The sequence below is a fragment of the Helobdella robusta genome (assembly GCF_000326865.2).
Source record: "Helobdella robusta unplaced genomic scaffold HELROscaffold_31, whole genome shotgun sequence".
NCBI classification, from domain to species: domain Eukaryota; kingdom Metazoa; phylum Annelida; class Clitellata; order Rhynchobdellida; family Glossiphoniidae; genus Helobdella; species Helobdella robusta.
Genome location: NW_008704544.1, coordinates 269,646 through 294,505, shown reverse-complemented (window position 1 = coordinate 294,505; position 24,860 = coordinate 269,646). Strand labels below are relative to the sequence as shown.

Sequence of the window (24,860 nt, the reverse complement as noted above, 5' to 3'; positions counted from 1 at the left end):
CATACAGCGCAGACAATATAAACCAACGCGTGATATAATAAATAACTACATAATAATTATAGCCAATCATAATATACCACATAATAATTATAGCCAATCATAATATACCACATAATAATTATAACCAATCATAATATACCCCATAATAATAAAACAACAGCCATAATAAATACCCTTGTTCAACTAATACGCAACTTTATACGTCAAAATACCTTCAAATGGACGATGCTGGATCCATGAAAAGGCCACTATTGTTATTTATGTCACCAATAAAAATGATAATAATCACTGTATATATAGATATATGTATAATATAATTATACATACACATATATATATATATATATATATATATATATATGATAATAATCACTGTATTTGTATGTATATGCATGTATACTGAATGTATTGAATGTATTTGCATGACGATGAGGAAGCAGCCATTGGGGAAGACCTATGACGCACGTACAAACTGGGGCTATAAAGAATCACATGAGTGAGAAATTCAGAACTGGAATGACGTAATGGCAGCAGTTTCATTAAACTTCCGTGATGAACTTGGACGGTGGTTCTATTTTTCAATAAAGTGAATAATTTTGACAGAAAATTTTAATTAGGAAAATTGACTTTAAATTGATTAGTGCCAACAATTCGGAATTCATACAATACTGTATGATATATATATATATATACATATATATATATAATACATACATATATTGTATCAATATAGTGATTGTTATCATTTTCGATATTTATATTTGTTAAAAAAGGGAGGGACAAACAAACAAACATGCATACCAGCAAACAAACATGCATACCAGCAAACAAACATACATACCACGATACCAACATACATACAAACGTACATACAAACGTACATACAAACACACACACAATCAAACAACGTACAAACAACAGACAGCATCATATTCACTCGCGTCATTCGGTCAAGGCGACATAGCACTTAACTCTCTCTCTGAAACTACAAGAAAATCAGATTAAAATTTTAACATGACACAAACATCTAGGCATACACACACACAACACACACACATACATACAAATATACATACAAACAAACATACATACAAACATACATACATACAAACAAACATACTACATACAATCATACAATTTTATTTTTTACGTACTTACACCCATAATCCGTATCTCCAAACAAAGTCAAGGCGTATATAAAATTACTCGTTTTTTTATAACGTAAATGTTATCTTAGTTTATGCTGTTGTTGTTGATGACGTCATAGTTGTTGTTGATGACGTCATAGTTGTTGTTGTAGTTTTTGATGACGTCATCCTTGTTGATGATGATGTCACAGCTATTTTTTACTGTTGCTGTACTAAAAGCCGTCACGAAATGGTGTAATTGTTTAACGTTTAAAAACAATGCGAATAAACAATCGCATTTAATCTATATTATACAAGAACGCATACATACAAGCAAACACACACACGCATAAACATACAAAAAATCATACAAACATAAATACAGCTATACATTATACAAAGATACAACAGCTGCAAACGTAAAAAAGTTCAAATGGTGTTAAAAAAAACCTAACAACGACCAAGATGCTACGTATGCTGGATCGCAATAAGTGATACCAAACAGGAAATTGCGTAGAAAGGAAAGAGAGAGAGAAAGAGAAAGAGAGAGAGACACAGAAAGAGAGAGAGAGATAGAGAGAGATAGAGAGAGAGACAGAGAAAGAGAGATAAAAAAGTGAGGAAGATTCAACAAAATAGCAAAGATTTGCAAACATAAGGGAAGAAAAAAATGTGAAACAAATAAAAGTTATATTCTAACAAAAAAGAATAAAACAGAATTGAAATAAAAATAAATCAGACAAATGAGGAAGATAAGAGAGAGAGAGAGATATCAGAATGAAAAAACTGAAAAAGAACAAGACAAAAATTGAAAATTTTTTAGAAGAGACTGAAAAAAATTTATGGAAGATTAGGATTACAAAAATTTGAAAAATGAAAAATATATTCAGATGAAATGTCCAAAAGAATGAGAGAAAGACTGAATTTAGATAAAGGAAGAAATAAAAACAAAAAGAAAGAAGAGAGAGAGAGAGAGAGAGAAAGAGAAAGAGAAAGATACCAAGATGTTTAAAAACTTGTGACCAAATAAAAAATAATGAACTGAAACAAAAATCTAAGATTTCATTGTATAGAGTAAGAGGTATCGCAAGCAAAAAACTCGCGCAATAAATAATTACCTACGTTTGTATGTATGTATGTTTGTATGTATGTTTGTATGTATGTATGTTTGTATGTTTGTATGTATGTTTGTATGTATGTCTGTATGTATGTTTGTATGTATGTTTGTATGTATGTCTGTATATATGTTTGTATGTATGTTCCAATTTATGTAAATATGTATGCGTGTGTGCATAAACACACAAACACAAAAAACTAAAAAAAAAACAATAATTCAAAAGTTTTTTATTTCATTTTTTCCATTACCTATTTGTAGAAAAAATCTATTTACAAACTGTGCTCAAAAAGATGGACGTTTGCACATACGTTTATATGTATGTGTGTTTGTATGTATGTATGTATGTTTGTGTGTGTGTATGTATGTTTGTTTGTTTGTATGTTTGTGTATGTGTATGTTGAGCCTGAGGAATTCTACGCTATAACGACGTCTTCTTTATTTAATTTTTTATGGCTCTCTGTACATAAATCAGAGCATAACTATTTGGTTCATGTATAAAAATTTTTGCAATACAACTTCTACTACTATTACTACTACTACTACTACTACTACTACTACTACTACTACTGCTACAACTACTACAACTACTACTGCTACTACTACAATAATATTACTACTGCTACTACTATTACTACTACTACTACTGCTACTACTACTGCTGCTGCTGCTACTGCTAATACTACTACTGCTGCTGCTGCTACTGCTAATACTACTACTGCTACTACTGTGATTATTGTTGTTTTTGTTATTATAGTTATAATTTTAATATTATTATTAATTGTATTGGTTCTGAATTTCGTTACAATACTGAGATGTTACTGTTATATTATTCAACAGCAGTTTCTACAGGGGCTGCTAATACTTATTAAACTTAGGCAGTAGTAAGTATGTTGTAGCAGCCATAGTGGTAGTAGTTGAAGTTGTAGTAGTAGTAGTAGTAGTAGTAGTAGTAGTAGTAGTAGTAGTAGTAGTAGTAGTAGTAGTGGTAGGGGTAGTAGTAGTAGTGGTGATGGTGGTGAAGAAGTTGCGGCAAAATCAGTAGTAGTAGCGGTAGTAGTAGCAGTAGTATAAAAAATGAACGCGATGTGAATTTGCATGCAAATTATCAATGAAATGAAATGAAAAAACCAAAGAAATGCCTTCGTAGAACTCACGATTTCAATTCAGCTGGGCTTCCAAATAAATTTTCTGTTAACTCTTCATTACTAGCACTAATACCATTACTGCTATCGCCACTACTACTACTACTACTACTGCTGCTGCTGCTGCTGCCACTGCTACCACTAACAGCTGTTAATGTACTGGCAGTCGTAGTAATAAATATATACTCATTGCGATTTATAATGCCATTATGCCTGGCGACTAAACTACTACTATTACTACCGCCACCACTACTACTACTGCCGCTACTACTACTACTGCTACTTTTACTACTATAACTACTACTATTGTTACCATCGTTATTGCTATTACTTTTAATACCAGACGTTTCAGCCGACTCAGTTAATCGATGTTGTTGTTGTTGTTGCTGAAGATTCTGCTGTTGTTGTTGTTGAAGATTCTGTTGAGGTTGTTGTTGCTGTTGTTGAGGTTGTTGTTGTTGATGATTCTGATAGTAATACAGATTAAATTCTAGAAACTCTAGGACAATTTTCTCCTTGACCTTCGAGACGATGACGTAAGTGAACGTTCTAAATGCTGGATAGTTCAAAGGGTAAAACGGGGAACAGATAATACCGCTGCTACTACCACCACTACTACTACTACTACTGCTACTGCTGCTGCTGCTACTGCTGCTACTACTACTACTCTCTATGTAGTAATAGTGATTGTTGTTGTTGCTGTTTGCATTTCTGTTTGGGATATCTCTACTAACAATAAATTGACGATTATTATTATCGTTATTATTATTATTATAACTATAATTATTATTATTTTTTTGTTGTTGGTAGGTGTGGTGATGATGAAGATGATGGTGATAATAGTCGCTGAACTTTTTTGGAGAAACGTGATGGTGTTGGCAGTACTGAAAAGTATTATCATTATAATGAGATGATGATAATGATGATGTTGACGGTGATGATAACGATAACGTATGCAACGATGATGATGATGATGATGATGATGATGATGGTGGTGAAGAAGATGATGATGATGATGGTGGTGAAGAAGAAGATGATGATGATGATGTTGTTTTTGTTTCGTCTTGAAATGGCAAAGGGGAAGGATTACATGATTGCCCTGTTAATGTTGAACGAATGAACGGATGAATGAATGAATGAACGAATGAATAAATGATTAAATAAATGAATGAATGAATGAATGAATGAATAAGTTAATTAATGGAATATTTGACCATTTTTTCAAACATGACAACTGTTCACATGAAATGCTCATTTTAGAGCAAAAAAGACATAAATTTCCATCTATCAATCTATCATTCTATCCATTCATCCATCCATTCATCCATCTATCCATCTATCCATCTTTATTTACCTTCATACATTCCACAATGTTATGCAGATTAAAAAATCAAATAAACCGGAAATAATAACCAAAAACTATAAATATAAACGATAACGATTTTTTCAAAAAAAACTTTTAATATAAGATATTAAAAAAAATTTCTTAAAATGTCTAAATGAAACGATAAACAAAATTACGAACGGAGCTGAGAGCATTTTAATAAGGAAAGACAGAGTGAAAAAAGAGAGAGAAAGAAAGAGAATGAGAACAAGAAAGAGAAAAAGAAAGAGAAGAAGAGAAAGAGAGAGCGCGAGTAAGCCTATAAAAGCCCAATAAATAAAACTTGAAAAACCATAAAAACTCCGAAAAAATTAGATAAAAATAGTAATAAATAATAACAATAATTTGATCTAAAAAAATATGCTAAAATTAAAAAAAATTGCAAAATGAAATGGAATTCGCAACTGAGAAATTGAAATTAATTAACTAAAAAGATTCAATAGTGGCACGGAAGGTTTTGAACAAAGTTACCTTCCAACCTACATACATACCTATTTACACACATACATACATACATACATGCACACACATACATACAAACATACATACATACATACAAACATACATACAAACATACAAGTACCGGCCTAGATTGATGTTCATAGAACCTCTCCCAGCTAGGACGTGATCAAAGTAATTTTTCAGGTTTATTTTTATGACACTATTGCTATTGTTGTGTTCAACGTCATTATCAGCATCAGCGTAATTATTATTATTATTATTATTATTATTATTAACATTTTTATCGTTGTTGTTTTTGATGTTGTTTTCGTGGTGATTTTTCTTATATTTGCCACCTAGATTGATTTTTTTAGCATCATTTCCACGAGCACCGTCATAGTCATCATCACTGCCAGCCACATCCTCTTCGTCGTCATCGTGTCTAGAAATTTCCATACCATCATTATAAACACCATTCTTTCTGCTACCGATGTCACCCATTACGTTCTCATCAATAACTGATACCGAATCGCTATTACTGCTACTGCTGCTACTGCTGCTACTGCTACTACTGCTACTGCTGCTATTACTGCTGCTACTACTGCTGCTGCAGTTACTACTACTACTGCTGCTGCTTCTTCTACTACTATTATTATTATTACTGATAATATTTTTATTGTTAATTTTATGGGATGTGCTTTCCTTAAGGTTGACGATGTCGTTTTTATTATTATTATTATTGTTGTTATTGTTGTTGTTATTATTACTACTATTTAAATAATTAGAGGTAGTAGTAGTAGAAGCAGCAACAGCAGCAGCAGTAGTAGTAGTAGAAGTAGTAGTAGTAGTAGTAGAAGTAGTAGTAGTAGTAGTAGCAGTCTCTGTATTAATGGCGGAGGCATTTAGAAATTTTAATCTCGCAACGAAGCCTGTTTCCCGCCAATTCGCAACTGCATCACTCCGGAAGATGATGGTCATGTGACTTCCGCTCGAGATCATCTCAACCGGATATCCGATTTCTGAGCAGATGCGTAGCACTTCCGGCCGAGTGTTGCTGATGTTGTTGTTGTTGATGTTGTGGTTGTTGTTGTCGATGTTGTGGTCGCTGTTGTGTTCGTTGTTGTGGTTGTCATAGTAACCGTCGTAAACAGTGATGACGTCATTGTTACATTTTGAATTGCACCTGGTTTTTTTTGATTTATGTGTTTCCGATGAAGTTTTTTTGGCGTCCAAGAATTACAATGGTAAAATGATGGTGACGACGACGATAATAATAATAATAATAATAATAATAATAATAATAATGATGATGAAGACGACGACAATGATGAGGACAACGACGATGATGATTAAAAAGATGTCTTTAAATAGACAACTGGACAAGAAATGCATTAGACGGCTGCTTCGAAAAAAATTCAAAGAATTTCTCCACACCTGACTATTATGAACGTTATCGTCATCATAATCGTCACCATCACCGTCATCATCATCGTCATCGTCATCGTCACCATCACCGTCATCATCATCATCATCGTCGTCGTAGTATAAAGATTAATTATGCAATCAATTCATCATCTTTATTTGATGAGTGCATTATTACCGACAAACGCATTTTGCAAAATGGCCGACAAAAATGGTGATGAATGAATGAATGAACGAACAAATGAATAAACGAGCGAATGAACGGATGAATGAATGAATGAATGATTGAACGAAAAGACGGATGGAATAAGGAGCGAACGAATAAACGAGCCTTCGAATGATTGATTGAATGAACGCACAAAAATAAACGAAAAATGAGTGAAAAAATGAATGAATGAATAAAAAAACGAACGAATAAATGAATAAATAAACAAATAAATGAATGAAAGAATGAATGAACGACAGCCACAATTAAATTTGAACTTCCACCTTGTTGTAATCTCTCAAAAAGATCATTTTCCCTTGGTATTGGCACATATGTATGCATGCATGCATGTATGTATGTATGTATGTTTGCATGTATGTACATAAACAATAATTTTTGAGCTATTTGTACATATTTTGGTACAAAATACAATACCTAATTTACATAAATACCTTTTACTACCCACAATGCGTTACAATCCAAATAATTTTTTATTATGTTTTAGCTCGTAGACAAAAGTTCGCGGCAAAAAAATATTCACTGCATTTTTATATTGCAAAACTTTGTATGTATAATGTATGTGTGAATGTGTGTGTGTATGTGTGAATGTATGTACGTGTGTGTGTGTAGGTATGTACGTGTGTGTGTGTGTGTACGTGTGTGTGTGTGTGTGTGCGTGCGTTTCTACGTAATATAATATTCCATTTATATTTTCGCTTTTGAAGTCTTTTCCTCGGTTATATTTTTTTCATTTTCCAAACATGAAAATATGATAAAGAGTTAAAAAGTTAAAGAAAAAAAAACCCTGACACGTTGTTCGCTTTTGAAGTTGGTTACTTCTGCTACTACTACTACTACTACTACTACTACTACTACTACTACTACTACTACAGCTATTACTACCACTACTATTACTACTACTACTGCTACTACTACTACTACTACTACAACTGCTCGTGCTGCATCTACTACCACCACAATCTGATAGAATGGAAGATTGATTAAATGATTAGCTGATTGGAGGCAGTTGATGAAAGAATTGTTTGATAGATTGATTCGTTTTAGATTGATAATATGTGAAAATCATTATTAAATTAACAAAGTGAATGAATGAATAAATGAATAAATGAATGTATGAATGATTGAATGAATGATTGATTGATTGATTGACTGACCGGCTGATTATTTTGTTGATTATTTTTTGGTGTACCAAAGGCCACTCGTTTCTGAAAAGAACGACGATGATGAATGAATTGATTTGAGAATTTCAATTAAAAGAGAAAAAGAAGGGGAGAGAGAGAATTAGAGAAAGAGAGAGAGAGAGAAAAAGATTGAGAGAGAAACCGTAGACGAAGCGTGAATAACGCTGATTGAAAATGAAATTTTATTTTCATTTGTATTTTAGTTTGGAACTCGCTGCGCTAAAACTAACATCTGATTGACTGTTTGATTGATTGAATGTTTGATTGGTTAGTTAATTGATTGATTAATATGATAAGATTGAAATGTAATTTTCTAAAAGTAACGTGACGTCACATATGACGTCACACTATCTTGTGATGTAAAGAATTCAAATATGAGAGAATGTAAATGTATTATGGAAAAATTTTTACTTGATTTTGTAAATTTAATGTAAATGTGATGTCTGTAAAGTAATGCTGTAATGATTTGTAATGTAATGTTGTAATGATTTGCAATGTAATCTAGAGTAAGTAAACGCTAGAACGCGATTCTGCTATTTAAATAATGACTCCAACAAATCAACACGAAGTAAAGAACCTTTTTTCTAAATCTAAAAGTATTGAAGTGATTAATTTTATGATATTTTTGTTTTGTTCATTTGTTTATTCATCTGTTCATTTATTTAGTTATTCATTCAATCGTTCATTCATACGTTCATTCATTCATTCATACATTTTTCGTTAATTTTTACCGCATGAATATGCTTGGATATAATGAGATTTTGTTATTATTTCTATGAAACTTTTTAATTTATTCGCTCATATATTATTCATATTTTCACATGTTAATTCACTCATTCATTTAAACATTCACTCATTCATTCATTCACTCATTCATTCATTCACTCATTCATTCATTCACTCATTCATTCATTCACTCTTACTTTTTTTAACGAGATAACGACTTTTGTGTACGAAAGTCGTGTTTACCAATCAATATTTTCTGGCGAGAAGGAGAGAGCAAAAGAGAGAGAGAGAGAGAGAGAGATGGAAAAAATGAAGAAAACAAAGAAAAAAAAGGAAGAGAGAGAAGAAAGAGAAAGAGAGAGATAGAAAAAAATGAAGAAAACAAAGAAAAAAAAGAAGAGAGAGAGAAGAAAGAGAAGAAAGAGAAAGAGAGAGAGAGAGAGAGAAAAATCTAATAATCTTCATATTATTCCACATCACCACCACCAACACCATCACAGTCGGCATCGTCATCATACCACCATCATCATCATCATAATCATCATCATTATCATCTTTAGCGTGATCATCATCATCACTGCCGTCACACTAACTAACACACAAATACCTCATCAAATAAGCAACAAAGGAGGAAGAAAATATGGCAGTTTCCTCATGGACGGGTTCAGAGTTGCATTACACCGACTAATCACTCATATACTCATTTATTTATTTATTCTTTCATTCATTCATTCATTCATTCATTCATTCATTCATTCATTCATTCATTCATTCATTCATTCATTCATTCATTCATTCATTCATTCATTCATTCATTCATTCATTCATTCATTCATTCATTCATTCATTCATTCATTCATTCATTCATTCATTCATTCATTCATTCATTCATTCATTCATTCATTCATTCATTCATTCATTCATTCATTCATTCATTCATTCATTCATTCATTCATTCATTCATTCATTCATTCATTCATTCATTCATTCATTCATTCATTCATTCATTCATTCATACGTTTTCTTGTTATTTTCATCGTTCGTTCGTTGATTTTTCAATACTTCCTTTCTTGCTTATTTGTCTTAACATTTGATTATCAATTCACTCATCCATCCATTCATTCATTTATTTTTGAATGTTCTTTCCCTCCATTTGTTCATTCGTTTCATATTATCCATCCATCCATCCATCCATCCATCCATCCATCCATCCATCCATCCATTCATTCATTTATTTATTCGGTTTTGCATTCATCATCACTAGCCATCGTCCTATCAACAATTCGTCAATTAATAAGCTTCACACACATACACATACACGCACACATACACATGCACGCACACACCTACACGCACACACCAATTCATACACACACACACACATACACGCGTGTTTCTGCATGCATGATATTTTGATTTTGGTGTCGTCTTGTATTGTAAAGAATGGAGGCGTTTCTCCAAGCTTGATTGGCTTCCCTTGACGCTTGTTTTTTTGTTTGTTTGTATGCATGTTGGCATGCATGCATACACTCATTCATTCATTCATTCATTCATTCATTCATTCATTCATTCATTCATTCATTCATTCATTCATTCATTCATTCATTCATTTATTTATTCATTCATTCATTCATTCATTCATTCATTCATTCATTCATTCATTCATTCATTCGTTCGTTCGTTCGTTCATTCATTCATTCATTCATATTTTCCATTTTAAACTCTTACCTTTCATCATCATCATCTCCACGTCCTATCTTCAAATGAGTAAAGGTCAAACTAATGACCTCTGTTTGAAGGGCATAGAAGTTGTACGTGCAGGTGACGTTGGTTGGGTAAGTCTGAGGATAGTGGGGCGAGAAGAGGACGCCAATTTTTATTGTCTTTCGACTCCGGAAGTCGTACGAGCATTTGGTGCCCCATTTTAAGCTGCCCCCTTTTGTCGCGAATTGATCTGTGGGATTGTGAGTGTTCATTGATTGGTTGGTTAGTTTATGAATGCTTATATGCTGGTTGCTGATTGGCCGGTTTGATGGGCTGTGAGTGTCGATTTGGCTGGTTGACTTGGATGCGAATGCCTAATGCCTAATGGCTGGCTGGCTGGTTCGATTGATTGTTGATATTGATTGCTTGGTTTGTTGGCTAAAAAACAAATGACTCAAAGATTATATAAACAATTCAACATCATTCTCATCATCATCATCATCATCACCACCACAACCGCCATCTTGAAAAGTGCCCTATTATTTAATGGCAATTTATTTCCACACTTTTTTGCCCTTACATGTAAAATAAATATTCTGGTTCAAGGCCGTGACCTCTGACCCTGCACTCTTACATACATACGTACATACATACATATATAGAGAGGAAAAGAAAGACAGACAGACAAAAAAAAGAGAAAGAGAGAGAAAGAGAGAAGAAAAGAAAGAGAGAGAGAAAGAGAAAGCGAGAGAAAGAGAAAAACGGAAGAGAAAGCGAGACAGAAAGCCCTCAGTTCCATATTTCTTTGTACGCTTGCAATGTTATCAAAAACATTTGAAACAGAATCAAATCAAAATGACTTTCATTATCATCATTATTATCTTATTCATCATCATCATCATCATCATCATCATCATCATCTTATTCTTCATCATTATCATCACAAACATCATCGTCATCCTCATCATTCTCATTAATCCCTGAGTGATTACAAAGGCCTCTAACTAACCAGAGTTAATTAGTTGATAAGTCGCAACTAATCATTTCGAAGATGATGATGACGACGCTGATGATGATGACGACGCTGATGATGATGATGACGATGATGATGGTTATAACGATGGTAATAGCAATTATATTGATGACGTAAAAACCTTGAAACCATCAATAAAACCAGGGTAATATATGCCGGTATGTATGTATGTATGTATGTATGTTTGTATGTTTTGATGTATGTTTATTGTATGTTCGTAAGTGGGTGTATGTTCGTATGTTTATGTGTGTTTGTTTGTTTGTATGTATGAATGTATATATGTATGTATATGTGTTTACCAATACAACAAAACATAACTAAACAACAACAACAAAAACAACTTCACAACAACAACAACAACATCCTAACATCAACAAACTTTTATCGATAAATCTGAACGAAGCGTTGAAACCGATGTTGTTGTTGATGTTGTAGATGTTGATGTTGTTGTTTGTTTTGATGTTTTTGTTTTTAATTCCAGTATTTTTAGCACGCGGTCCTGAATGAAATTCCACAATAAGGCTTCTGTCGGATGAATAATATTTTTTTCCGTTTCCGGTCAAGTTTCCGCAGATCACGTGATCCGGAAGTTGGCGATCCATGATTTCCGGTCGCTCGATGTTCAGGAAGAAGCTGAGGTAGTCGTTACATCTGCGTTTGAATTATGATTGATGGCGTTGTTTCTACTGTTTAAGAAGTTCTCTGTTGTTATGTTGTCTTTGTTGTTTTAGTTATTTGTTCTTTGTTGTTTATAGTGTAGTTTTTTCGCACGATCATCATCATCATCGTCATCATCATCAGCAGCAGCAGCTGCACATCATTCTCAAATCATGAAAAAAACTAACGTATTATCGCCTTCATTAGAACCACCAGCGTCAGCGTTTGTGACGCCATCGTCGTCACCAAAGATATTTAAACTAATTAAATTTATCTCCACAATTTCATCGGCCTCTCCAACGAAGGTGTAGAGGATGCATGAAATGTTGGCGGGGTACCTGAAGGGGTAGTCAGGGCTCGAAAAATATCCGCTACTGCCCCCGTTGCTCATGAATATTAAGCAGCTACAATCTGATGATGATGAAGATGATGATGATGATGGTGATGGTTGTGATGGTGATGATAATGAGGAGGAAGAAGAAGATAATGGTGATGATGAGGAAGAAGATAAGAAAAAAGATGATGGGAAGGAAGATGGAGGGAAAGAAGATGAGGAAGAAGATGATGGTGAAGAAGAAGATGAAGATGATTATCAACCTTTTTCAACTTGGTAGGTGCTTTCGTATGCTATGCAGTTCTTGGCGGCTTGTGACAAATTAATTGTTGCTACATCATCATTTTTATCATCATTATCATCATCATCATTCTCTTCATCATCATCACCGTCATCGTCATTGTTATCATTTTCATCATCAAAAACATCACCATTGTGAGTATGCCTGTGTATATTTTTTGAACAACCTTACTGCAGCTACACACACGCACACATAAACACACATCCACAGAGAGAAAAGAAGAAAAAGAAAGAAAGAAAGGAAGGAAGAGAGAGAAAGAGAGAAAGAGAGAGAGAGAAAATAATGGACGTATGCATCAAACTGTAAAAACAACTAATGATAAATTCATGAGTGAGGCAGACGCAAGCAAGCGCCTTATGTGATGAAAAAAGTTTAACGCACGGCAAACTTCATGTACCTTGCTATCCTTGGTATTCGTGCCTATTTGTTTGTTGTGTGCTTCTACGTGTTGGATGTGTGTTTACTTAGATGTGTATCAGTTTGTATGTATTGTCTCTGCCGATCTGTTTGTATGAATTATAATAGAAAATATATATAAATAGGTACGTACGTACCTATATGTGTACATACATTGAGAAGCTATTTTGAGTTGCACGGGGGCCGAGCCCACATGAATAAATTTTCTTCTTTTAGTCTCCGAATCATTCATGCTTTTTGTTTTGTTTGATTGAATAAAAGTGATTTTTGTTTGTTTGGTATATGCATTCATACACACAAACATACATACAAGCAAACATACAAACAAACATACAAACAAACAAACATACATACATGCATACCTGGTTCGCTGTTAAATGAGCCAGACGTCTCGAGCAGTTGATTCAACAGCAGCAGCATAAGTATAAATTGAAATTTGAAACTAAATGGCGACGACGATGATGATGACGTCACACAAGACGATGATGACGATGGTAGAAGAGATGACGATGAAGATGAAGATGACGAGAACGAAACTGATCTGAATGAAAAAAAGCGTAATAATGATAAAAAAAATGAAAAAAATGATAGTGACGTCATTAGTGACGTTGATATTGGCGGTGATGACGACGACGATGATGATGAAGGTGATGGTGTTGATGATGAAGAAGTCATTTTGACTGACATTGTTGACGAACGAAAAATGTTTTCTGGGAGAATTGTTGTCATGGTTAACGCTGTATATGTGCAATGAGGGTTTGTTGATGTTGTTGTTGTTGTTGTTTGTGATGTTGATGTTGTGGTTGTTGGTGATATTGATGTTGTTGTTGGTTGAGATGTTGATGTTGTGGTTGTTGGTGATGTTGTTGATGATTTTGTTGTTGGTTGAGATGTTGATGTTGTTGTTGTTGATGATGTTGTTGTCGTTGATGATGTTGTTGTTGTTGATGTTGTTGTTGTTGATGTTGTTGTTGTTGATGTTGTTGTTGATGATGTTTTTGTGGTAGTTAAAATCGGCAGAAATAACGACTTGGTCAGCTCTACCAAAATAAATATAAATAACAAACACGGTGATGATGATGACGACAATGGTAAATATGATGATGATGAAGAAGAAGAAGATGAAGAAGATGATGATGATGATGACGACGACGACGATGATGATGATCTAGACAAGGCCCAATGGTTTTTCGACGATCTATTTATCGATGAGGATGATGATAATGATGACGTTGATAGTGTTAACGATGATGATGATGATGATGATGATGATGGCAGTAATGATAGTGTTGTTGTTATTGTTGTTGTTATTGTTGTTTTTGTTGTTGGTGGTGGTGATGATGATGTTATTGATGACGGTTTAGCATTTGAAGGCAATTTCATTGAGTCAAAAATTATCGTTAATGTTGTTGTTATTGTTGTTGTTGTTGATGTTGGTGTTGTTGTTGTTATTATTATTATTGGTGTTGTTGAAGCACTTTTTAATGTTAACGTCATCAATAATAAATCCGACTCTGTCGATCTTTTTGTTGCTGTTGTTGTCAACAGTGACGTCATTATTGGTTCAGTGGTAGTTGTAGTTGTGGTAATAGTAGTAGTGGTAGCAGCAGCAGCAGCAGCAGTGGTAATAGTAGTTGATGACGTTGTTGTTGTTGGTGGTGGTGGTCGTAATGCTTTTGTTGTTTTTATCAATGATAGTGTCGTTGGTGACGTTATTTTTGCTATTTCCAACAAATGTTTTGTTACGATTCCTTCTGATGTTGTAGTTTTTAACGTAATTGTTGTTCTAGTTGTTGTTGATGTTGTTGAGGCTAATTTTATTGTCGTCTTTGTTGTTGATGTTGTTGTTGATGTTGTTGTTGATGTTGTTGTTGATGTTGTTGTTGATGTTGTTGTTGTTATTGACGTTTTCTGTGACGTCATTGACAGATGTTGCGTGTTGAGCCACGATTGTTTTGTCAATTTTGATGTCGTCAATTCTAATTGGCCGATCATGATCATTGGTACTGCTGTTGCTGTTATTGTTGTTGCCGTTGTTGATGTTGTTGTAGTTGTTGTTGCCGTAAGCGATGACGTCATTATCGACTTTGTTGTTGTTGTTGTAGTTGCTTTTGTTGTCGTTGGTTTTTGATAATTTTTATAGCAACAGCAACAATTTCTTCACTTCGTTAGAATATTTCCGCTCTTTAGAACAAATGTTCAAAATTTTTTACACTCCCAGCGTATTAAAAACTGTAGTAATCATTGTAGCAGTAAGAGTAGTAGCAACAGTAGCAGCAGCAATAGTAGCAGCAGTAGTAATAGTTAAATTTTTAATCATACCTGTAATTATGATGTTTATTATTTAATAATAATTATTTCGATTCAATTTAAATAACGAAGTGATATTATTATGAATGTAGTAGCAGCTGTAGTAGTAGTAGTAGTAGTAGTAGTAGTAGTAGTAGTAGTAGTAGTAGTAGTAGTAATAGTAGTAGTAGTAGTAGTAGTAGTAGTAATAGTAGTGGTAGTAGTAGTAGTAGTAGTAGTAGTAGTAGTAGTAGTAGTAGTAGTAGTAGTTATAGAGATTTCGTCTTCAATGTAGTTACGAACAAGAAATTCACAAATTTTTTTAATGCAAATGTTCAATTTAAAATGTCCAACTAATATAATCTATGCTTTTAGACGGGCTTTGTTGACATTGTTGTTGATGATGATGGTGATGATGGTGGTGATGATGATGGGGATGATGATGGTGATGATGATGATGATGAGGACGATGAAGATGACGACGATGATGGCGATACAATTGCGTTTTATCAGACTAAGAAGTTAATTCCCATAAGAATGGAAACCTACTAAACTGATGACCCTCTGATACCATAATGCCGCCCAGTGTTTTAAAATTTTCATCCTATAATGATGATGGTGATGGTGGTGACGATGACGTCATCGTCATCGTCATCGTCAAAAGAGGAACAGGATGAAGATTCAAATTCAGATAAAAATAGATGAATGAATGAACAAACAAATGAATTGGTGAATGAATGAGTGAATGTATAAATGAATGAATGTATATATGAATGAATGCATAAATAAATGAATGAATGTATAATTAGATAAATAAATATATGGAAAAATAAATAAATGAATGAACAAACGAGCAAACGAATGAATGAATAAAAAAATAGAAACATAATGCTGGTAACGGCTCAGTCCTAACAATACAGCCACATGTGCTTCACTAAAGTGCTCATAATGAAACAACAACAACGACGACGACAACAACAACAACAACAACCACACTAATAATAATAATAATAATAATAACAACAACAACAATAATAATAAAAATAATAATAGAGAATTTATAAACATAGTTTGTTTATTTTTTGATTCTTTCTGCTATAGGCTTTAGGTTTTTTTTATCATTATTTCATTCTCTTTCTCTTTTTGTCTCTCTCTCTCTTTCTATCTAATGGCATGAACACCGTTACAATTTCAATACAAAAACAACAGGTGGCAAAATTTCAAAGACAAAAAATGTACACACCAAAGTTGAACTTCGCTGTAATCTAACTAACCCCGCCAAAAACCATAATACCCCAGGTATGGTCAAACACCGCTTATCACCTTCAGATACTATTGAAGAGTATCGAATACAACCGGATACTGGCGAATAAAACCGGGTACCGTCAAATACAAGCCAGATGAGGATGGTAACGAAAATGTTTCGTCGGTATAAATTCGTATTAGGCTGACGTTTACTTTCGCTATATGTGCATGTGGCATACGAAAATGACGATGATCATAATAATAATAATAATAATAATAATAGTTATAATAACAACAAAACAACAACGTTAATAATAATAATATTTTAATAATTATAATTAACTAAATTATAGCGGAATAATAATATTATTATAAACGCATATGCGTGTATACATGTTTACGTTTTGTATCGTCGACCTCTCTCGCCTTCTCTCTCTCTCTCTCTCTCTTTTTCTGTTCTTCACCTTCGCTATCTATTTCTGTATTTTTCTCATCCTTTTTTAGCTCTCTCTCTCTTTTTTTTTCTTTTTATATTTCGTTCTTTCTCTTTTCTTCCCTCTCTCTTTCCGTTCTTCTCTTTCTCTCACTATCATTTTTAGTTGTGATCTTCATTAATAAATGCATTTCTGACGGTCATAATCCATATATATATATATATATATATATATATATATATATATATATATGTGCGTGTGTGCGTGTGTAAATGGTTTGCGTGCATGTTGGCGCATTTATCGAGGATACGGCATTCGCAGTTGAGTTCTCCTCCATTTTATTGGCGCTTTCACGCGTTTTATATCCATTTTTATGCAATTTTTTCTCTTTTTGCACCAATCTTTCTCTTTCTCTCAATCTCTCTCTCTCTCTCTTTTTTTCTCCCAATCTCTCTCTCTTTCTTTCATTCAACTTTCCCTCACTCTTTCTTCTAGTCATTTATCCCTTTCTCTTTCATTCTATCATAGTTTTTTTATTGCATAGTTTTCTCTAGTAGTGGTAATAACTATGGTGACAAATTAATAATAATATAAATATTAATAATAATAATAATTAATAATAATAATAATAAAATCAGCAAACATAATAATCAAAATAATAATAATAATAACACTGGGTTTTTTCAGGCATTTTGAAGCGCTCAATAAAAATCAAGATTGTTGGTTTAGTGGTATTTGATGGCATACTTATTTGGTATGTATGTATGTTTGTGTGTTTGTATGTGTGTGTGTGTATTTGTGTGTATGTATGTATGTATGTTTATGTGTATGTGTGTGTATGCGTACATGCATGTATGTGCGCATATGCGTGTCTTTGCGTGCACAACTCGGCATCCATTGTGCTTGACGATCATGCACATGTATCCTGGTTTGCATTTGCGGATGAATGAATGAACAAAAGAACGAACGAACAAATGAACGAATGAATGAAAGAACGAACAAAAAACAAAAAACAAACGAACGAATGAATGAAAGATTAAAAAAAACATGTTTTTTTCTTAGATAAGTAAAAATAAAGCAGAAAATAAAAGAAAGGGAGCGGGAATTCTCGAAAAAATAGTGAACCAACTACTGACAGTGCGCCATAAACCAGCCGCTCAATAAGGAAAAAATACACTAAGCCTAAAATAATCTTTTAAAAATATCTAGAAACCGGAATGGAAGAAAAATAAAAAGACTCTAAATAAACAAATATGGATAAAATTTAGAAAAACATACTGGAAGTAAAAATAAGCAAACACAGACATAAACAAAACACAACGCCCTGCAAAGACATAGACACAGACAAACATAGACTAAACAAAGAACTTAAAAACAAAGAATAAAAAACACTTGCGACAAACAAATGGTCAGTGGGACATACGTTCGGACCGGTAGCTCAGACATGCATGCATCAATGACGTCATCAGTTCTGTTGGAGACCAAAGATTCTAAATCTCCGCTGTCCAGAAAAAACATTTGTTCTGATGTTTATAAAAAGATGAATAACTAACTTGATGGAGTTAAGCAAAGGCTAACCGAACGATATTCATCATCCTACCTACCGATCACAGTGTATTATAAATTTATTCACTCAATCAATCAATCATTCATTCATTCTTTCATTTACATATTCATTTGCATTCGTTCATTCATTTATTCATTTGCATTCATTCATTTGCATTCATTCATTCATTTGTTCGTTCATTCATTCATTACATCATCCACTCGATTATTCTCTTATCTGATGTTTAACACATCCTGTAAATAATTTGGTCGCATTAACATAATTTATTGGCTTTCTGTGTATTAATTAATCAACAATCCCAACAACAACAACAACAACAATGGTAATTATAATAATAATGAAAATAATAGCAACAACGACAATAGCAACAACAACAACGACAACAACACTTAACACAACAACACTTTATTTTTCTTTTAAAATTTCATACTTCCAAACGAAAAACTTCTTAATACATTTTTATGGATTCCATTGGACTTAAGTAATGTACTCTGCGGACTGGAATGTCCCTCACAGCCACAGGTTTCATTTTTGCTAGTATAGTTTTGGGAGATTTCTTTCATTATTTTTCTGGGTTATGTTTGTTTGTTTGTGAGTGAGAATATGTGTGTGTATGTATGTTTGTATGTATGTTTGTATGTGTGAATGTATGTTTGTTTGTATGTGTGTGTGAATGTATGTTTGTTTGTATGTTGTGTGTGTGAATATATGTTTGTATGTATGTTTGTATGCATGTTGTATGTTTGCATATATGTATGTATGTTTGTATGTATTGTTTCTATTTTTATTATTTCAATTTTTCAACTCATACTTTAAGACCAAAATGCATCTCAGAATTAAATTTTCAATCTAGATATTACTTCTATTCATTCATTCATCTTTCTGTTATTCTCGTAATAATTTATTCAGTTTTTAGTTATTTATTTCATTCATTTAATCATTCAATAATTCATTCAATAATTCATTCAATAATTCATTCATTCATTCATCCCGTCATTCATTTACCCATTCATTCAATCTAATGACTTTAATTTGTTTTAGTAAAATTTTCCATTTCATTCCAACTTATTAAATTCATCCATTCATCCTTTGTGCGTATGAATAACGCTTTTCGCTTTAGCGATAACATATTCATGTATGTGTGTGTATGCGCGCGAGTGTGCGTGTATGTGTGTGTATGCGCGTGTGTGTGTGTTTGCGCGTACGTGTGCGTGTATGTGTCTGTATTATTAGCTGTATGTATTATTTTTGCTTGAGCGATTTAATAGTGCTTTTATTAAAAGCAGAGATCCTTTCGTCTATAATGTCGGAGGCAGCTCAATACATGCAAAATACATGACCAGTAGAGAATAATTCCGCAATGACGTTAGAAAATGTCATAAATTGATGTGTCATGTTTCTCCTTTGCGGTCAGTTGACGGGTTCAGTTTCTTTTTTGCTGGATGTTGCAGCCATTCTTCAAATGTCCTCTCGCCAATTCGAACATTTTTTGTCGATTTCATCAGCAAATTTGGCAAAAATACAATAACCAAAATGAAGTGGATAGTTGGGTTTCATCAGGTTTAATGGTTGAGTTTCACAAGGTTCATCATTAACTTAATCCTGAACATAAGATATCATGATATCACTTGAATGTTTATCATTTTCAAATGTTGATAGATATCATATTAAATGTTGATACGCTGCTTACGTGGTATATCTTCTTGCGAATAAATATCTTCCTTGCTGTCGGCCCCCATCTCGTTAAGATGCTGCGATCCGATCATGATTTTTGTCTTCAAAAATTTTTTTTCCTTCGACGAAATTGTTTCGTCTCTATTTCTTTGTTTGTACGCCTCAATACATTTGCACGATGATGAATGCTTGAAACTCGCCGGTGAACAGTTTGGTGGATTTTGAAAAAAATATCAATAACAAGACAGAGACAGATAGACATAAATCAAAATAAACATACGCACTAACGCTACGGCAACAGCAACAGCAGCAGAAGTAGTAGTAGCAACAGCAGTAGTAGCAGTAATAGTAGTAGTAGCAGCAGCAGCAGTAGTAGTAATAGTAGCAGCAGCAGCAGAAGTAATAGTAGTAGTAGCATCAGCAGCAGTAGTAGTAGTAGCAACAGCAGCAGCAGCAGTAGTAGTAGTAGTAGTAAAAGTAGTTATACTACCGTAACGGATTCTATATTTGCCGAAATCTCTAATAAAGGAAAGAAGCGTAAAAAAGATGAGACGAAGAAGTTCATGAAATAAACAAACGAACTGACAAATGAAGAAGTTAAAATAATTGAAACTAACTTTCTAGAAGATTTATGGATGGAAAAATGTGCGTGTATGTGTGTGTTGTATTGTTTGTTTGTGTGTGTATGTATGTTTGTTTGTATATATGTATGAATATGTGTATGTGTGTATGTATTTATGATTGTATGTATGAAAGTATGTATACAAAAAGTACATAAACATAAATACATACGTACGTACGTACACCCAAGATACATAACACACACACACACACACACATAAACATACAAAATTATACAAGCATAAAAATACATACACAGCCATAACCATTAACAAACCATCTATGTTACATACGCTCATTAATTTGGCTGAGAATGAAACATTATATCCACGAGAGAAAGAGAGAGAAGAGGAGAGAGAGAAAGATTGAAAGAGAAAGAAAGAGAGAAATGTGCAGAGAAATTAAAAAACATTATAATTATAGGAGCCAAAGAGTATCTCTAGGAGGAGAAGCGGGGAGGACGAAAGAAAGAGAAAGAACGAAAGAGATAGAGAGAGAGGAGAGAGAGAGAGGAGAGAAAGAAGGATAGTGAAAAAAAGAGGCAGGCAGGCATACATACGTCATTGTACTTAATCTTGCATCAGACGAGAACATCAACATCACAAGGCTCTCACATGATAAATGCCCGCCTGCCTTTCTGCCTGCCTGCATGCACTGCACACCTTCGAAATATGGCTTGGCTTGCTTGTGGAAGGAAAAAACCACCTTTTTGTATGTGAAAAATGATTACCTGCTACTATTATTATCAATATTTTTTATATTTTTATTCAAATTTATTTAAGATTATTTAAACAGTTTTGTCGTTAGAGAGAGACAGAGCGAGAGAGACAGAGCGAGAGAGACAGAGCGAGAGAGACAGAGCGAGAGAGACAGAGCGAGAGAGACAGAGCGAGAGAGACAGAGCGAGAGAGACAGAGCGAGAGAGACAGAGCGAGAGAGAGAGAGGACGGCGTGAAATGCTTCGTAACTCAACACGTAGAGCTGTTAAAAATTTAATAAAATAATATTAAATTCTTAAAAATTCATACAAAAACCATGTTAATGCATTCAGATTTATGTTAATTTATGCAAATTTATTTTGTCGCAACAGCTTTTAACGACAACCATAAATATAGACTCTGTCGTTTATTTCTTTTAACGTTCTAAAACAAAAAATTTTTTAATTATTTTTAAATTTTTTTATTCAAAAATACTCTCCTTTTGAAAATCAGCTGTGTAAATAAAACTTCTTTAAACTAAATAAATGTAGCAGTAGTTGTAGTATTAGAAGTAGCAGTAGTAGTAGTGGTAGTAGTAGTAGTAGTAGTAGTAGAAAAAGAAGAAACAGTAGTAGTATTAGAAGTAGCAGTAATAGTAGTAGAAAAAGTGGCAGTAGTAGTAGTAACAGCAACAGTAGCAGCAGTGGTAGTAGTAGTGGTGGGAGAGGCATATGTTGTACGTACATCGTGTCAACATATTTATCACAAAAACAAACATCTCAAAAAATTTGTTAAACATACAAACACAAATTCTCTCTCTCTCTCTCTCTCTCTCTCTCTCTCTCTTTCTCTCTCATATACACATGCTTACACAACATATATACATATACAAGCACACAGACACACACACGCAAATAGATTTAATTGAAAAACTCTGTATGTTTCTTCATAGCCGTCTAATTAAAAAAAATTTACTCCAAAAAGCTTTAGACAAGTAATTAAAATACTATTACAATGTGAGTACGTTTGAGAACACCTCTGAATACCTCTAATTTTGAAAGACCTCTAGTTTGAGTATAAACAAATACATATAGGAATTCCCGCGATTCCCATTCCCATGCTAACCCCTAACTCGGACTAGAGACTATAGAAAAGGTATTTAAGTAGTAGTGGAAGTAGCGATTTCAACTGCGATTTCAGAGCAGCGGTAGGTGGTGTCAGCAGCTGAAGAAATGGCAGCGGCAGTAGCGCTGATGCTAACTAAAGCAGTTGTAGTAGTGGTAAGAGTGGTAGTGTTAGTAGTAGTTCAAAAAGTAGGCCCTGTGGTGTGGATTTACTTTTGAATTCGCATTGTTAACGTTGCCAGCGGATTAAGATTTAATATTTTCAAGTAAATCTGCCTTGAGTCCTTTTTTTTCTTGTTTCATAAGATGACGTCATTACTCTTTATCAACGTCATCATCGTCATTCTTATTGTTAATGAATAATTGTACATATATTGTATCGTATAATTGAATCAATTGATTTATTGGCTGGCTGACTAATTGATTGACTGATTAATTGGTTGAAAAATTGATAAACTAACTGATTGATTGGTTAAAAAATTGATAAACTAACTGATTGATTGGTTAAAAAATTGATAAACTAACTGATTGATTGGTTGGTTGGCTGGCTGGTTGGTTGGTTGGTTGGTTGGTTGGTTAGTTGGCTGGTTATTTGTACAATCAGCAAGAGAGTTGACCCATCAGGCGCCTTCAAATTGAAGTTGACAGAGGCTTTTATTGATGGTAACATTTTTGTTAACCATGTTATCGTTATTGCTGTTATTATTGTTGCTGCGCTGTTTGCATTTAATTGTGTATCGTCTCATTTTTTAGTCTCGTCTCGTCTCGTTTCGATTTCGTCTCGTTCCGATTTAATTTAAAACTAAACACCACTAAGGTTTCTCATGTTTAAATCAAATTCATTTTAGAAACCACATATGCTGACAAAGGCGATTTTGAAAGCATTAGTGCTCGCGCACTTGATTGCGTAAGCTTGCGTGTACCTAGAAAGACCCTTGCCAAAGTACACATAAGTACATGTGTACTTAATTGTAAGTACAAACGCACTTGCTTGAGTATTTACTTATTGAAATACTAATCCCTCATTAACTCAATTTTTTTATTTTCTCTCACTTTCTGTTTTCCACTTAAACTTCTCCTTTTTTACTCAATTTCTTTCTTTCCATCAGAATTCTCTCTTCTTTTTACACATCAACTTCATTAAATGCATTCTTTCCCTTTTTCTTTTTCTTTCTCTCTCTTTTTCTTTCTTTCTCTCTCCCTCACAAACACACACACTCTCTTATTTACTCTTTCTACTTCTCTGTTTCTCATTTAAACTTGTCCTTGCTTTCTCTGTTTTTATCTTTCCATCACTTTTCATCCTTCCTCTCTCCTCGCAAATTTTTATTTTCCCAAACATATATTATAATATGTTGCAATTGATTTAAAAGAGCATAATTTTATAACTATAATAATACTACTAGTAATAATAATAATAATAATAATTATTATTATTATTTAATTACTTTTTCATAATTTATTTGAGATAAAATTTTCTCTCGATAAATTTATACAAAAGAGGAAATGGTAGGATCATTTATTTTTTATTACTTCTCCAGTATATACCTCAATGACATGCGAACGGCCGAATGAACGAACGAACGAACGAACAAACGAACGAAGGAATGAATGAACGAATGAATGAACGAATGAACGAATGAATGAATGAATAAATGAATTTATGGGCAGAAAAATGGATGGACAAACGGAACGGCCGGCGTCTGTTGAAAACGTAAACATCGGTTAGTGCAGTTAGTACATACGGAAGTCGCCATATTTAATGATTTTAAATAGAAAGCGGAAATGAGACGTGACGTCATTATCACGTGTTGTATGATGGGTGATGGGCGAGTTTTTATTTTTAATAATTTAGATTATTATTTTGTTCGTTTGTTTTTATTATGTGTGGGGGTATAGTTATTGTTGTGGTTGCTTTCAATAGATGCCCTTAAAAGTTAATTTATGAAAAATTTTAAGTTACCAGTATTAGTAGTAGTAGTAGTAAAGTAGTAGT

General features: G+C 33.4%; 3 protein-coding genes across 3 annotated transcripts in view; all 3 read right to left on the bottom strand.

Annotated features, from left to right (window-relative positions):
• Positions 1 to 3,747: 3,747 nt before the first annotated feature.
• Positions 3,748 to 5,712, bottom strand: HELRODRAFT_174797 (hypothetical protein; the record flags this gene model as incomplete). Its single annotated transcript, XM_009022238.1, has 2 exons — positions 3,748 to 3,823; positions 5,354 to 5,712. The coding sequence occupies 2 exons, from the start codon at positions 5,710 to 5,712 to the stop codon at positions 3,748 to 3,750; spliced, it is 435 nt and encodes a 144-aa protein (XP_009020486.1).
• A 4,778-nt stretch (positions 5,713 to 10,490) lies between these two features.
• HELRODRAFT_174796 (hypothetical protein) lies at positions 10,491 to 13,444 on the bottom strand (the record flags this gene model as incomplete). The annotated part of the gene is made up of 5 exons (XM_009022237.1): positions 10,491 to 10,702; positions 11,883 to 12,154; positions 12,349 to 12,571; positions 12,758 to 12,805; positions 13,366 to 13,444. 5 exons carry the CDS (start codon positions 13,442 to 13,444, stop codon positions 10,491 to 10,493), a joined length of 834 nt encoding a protein of 277 aa, XP_009020485.1.
• A 1,554-nt stretch (positions 13,445 to 14,998) lies between these two features.
• The window catches only part of HELRODRAFT_174795 (hypothetical protein), a gene marked incomplete at both ends in the record, with an annotated part of 19,321 nt that continues 9,459 nt past the window's right edge, over positions 14,999 to 24,860 (bottom strand). The window contains 6 exons of the mRNA XM_009022236.1: positions 14,999 to 15,320; positions 16,047 to 16,105; positions 18,612 to 18,703; positions 20,438 to 20,568; positions 21,039 to 21,041; positions 21,602 to 21,747. Coding sequence (XP_009020484.1) covers positions 14,999 to 15,320; positions 16,047 to 16,105; positions 18,612 to 18,703; positions 20,438 to 20,568; positions 21,039 to 21,041; positions 21,602 to 21,747 — 753 coding nt within the window. The remainder of the gene's footprint in view (positions 15,321 to 16,046; positions 16,106 to 18,611; positions 18,704 to 20,437; positions 20,569 to 21,038; positions 21,042 to 21,601; positions 21,748 to 24,860) is intronic.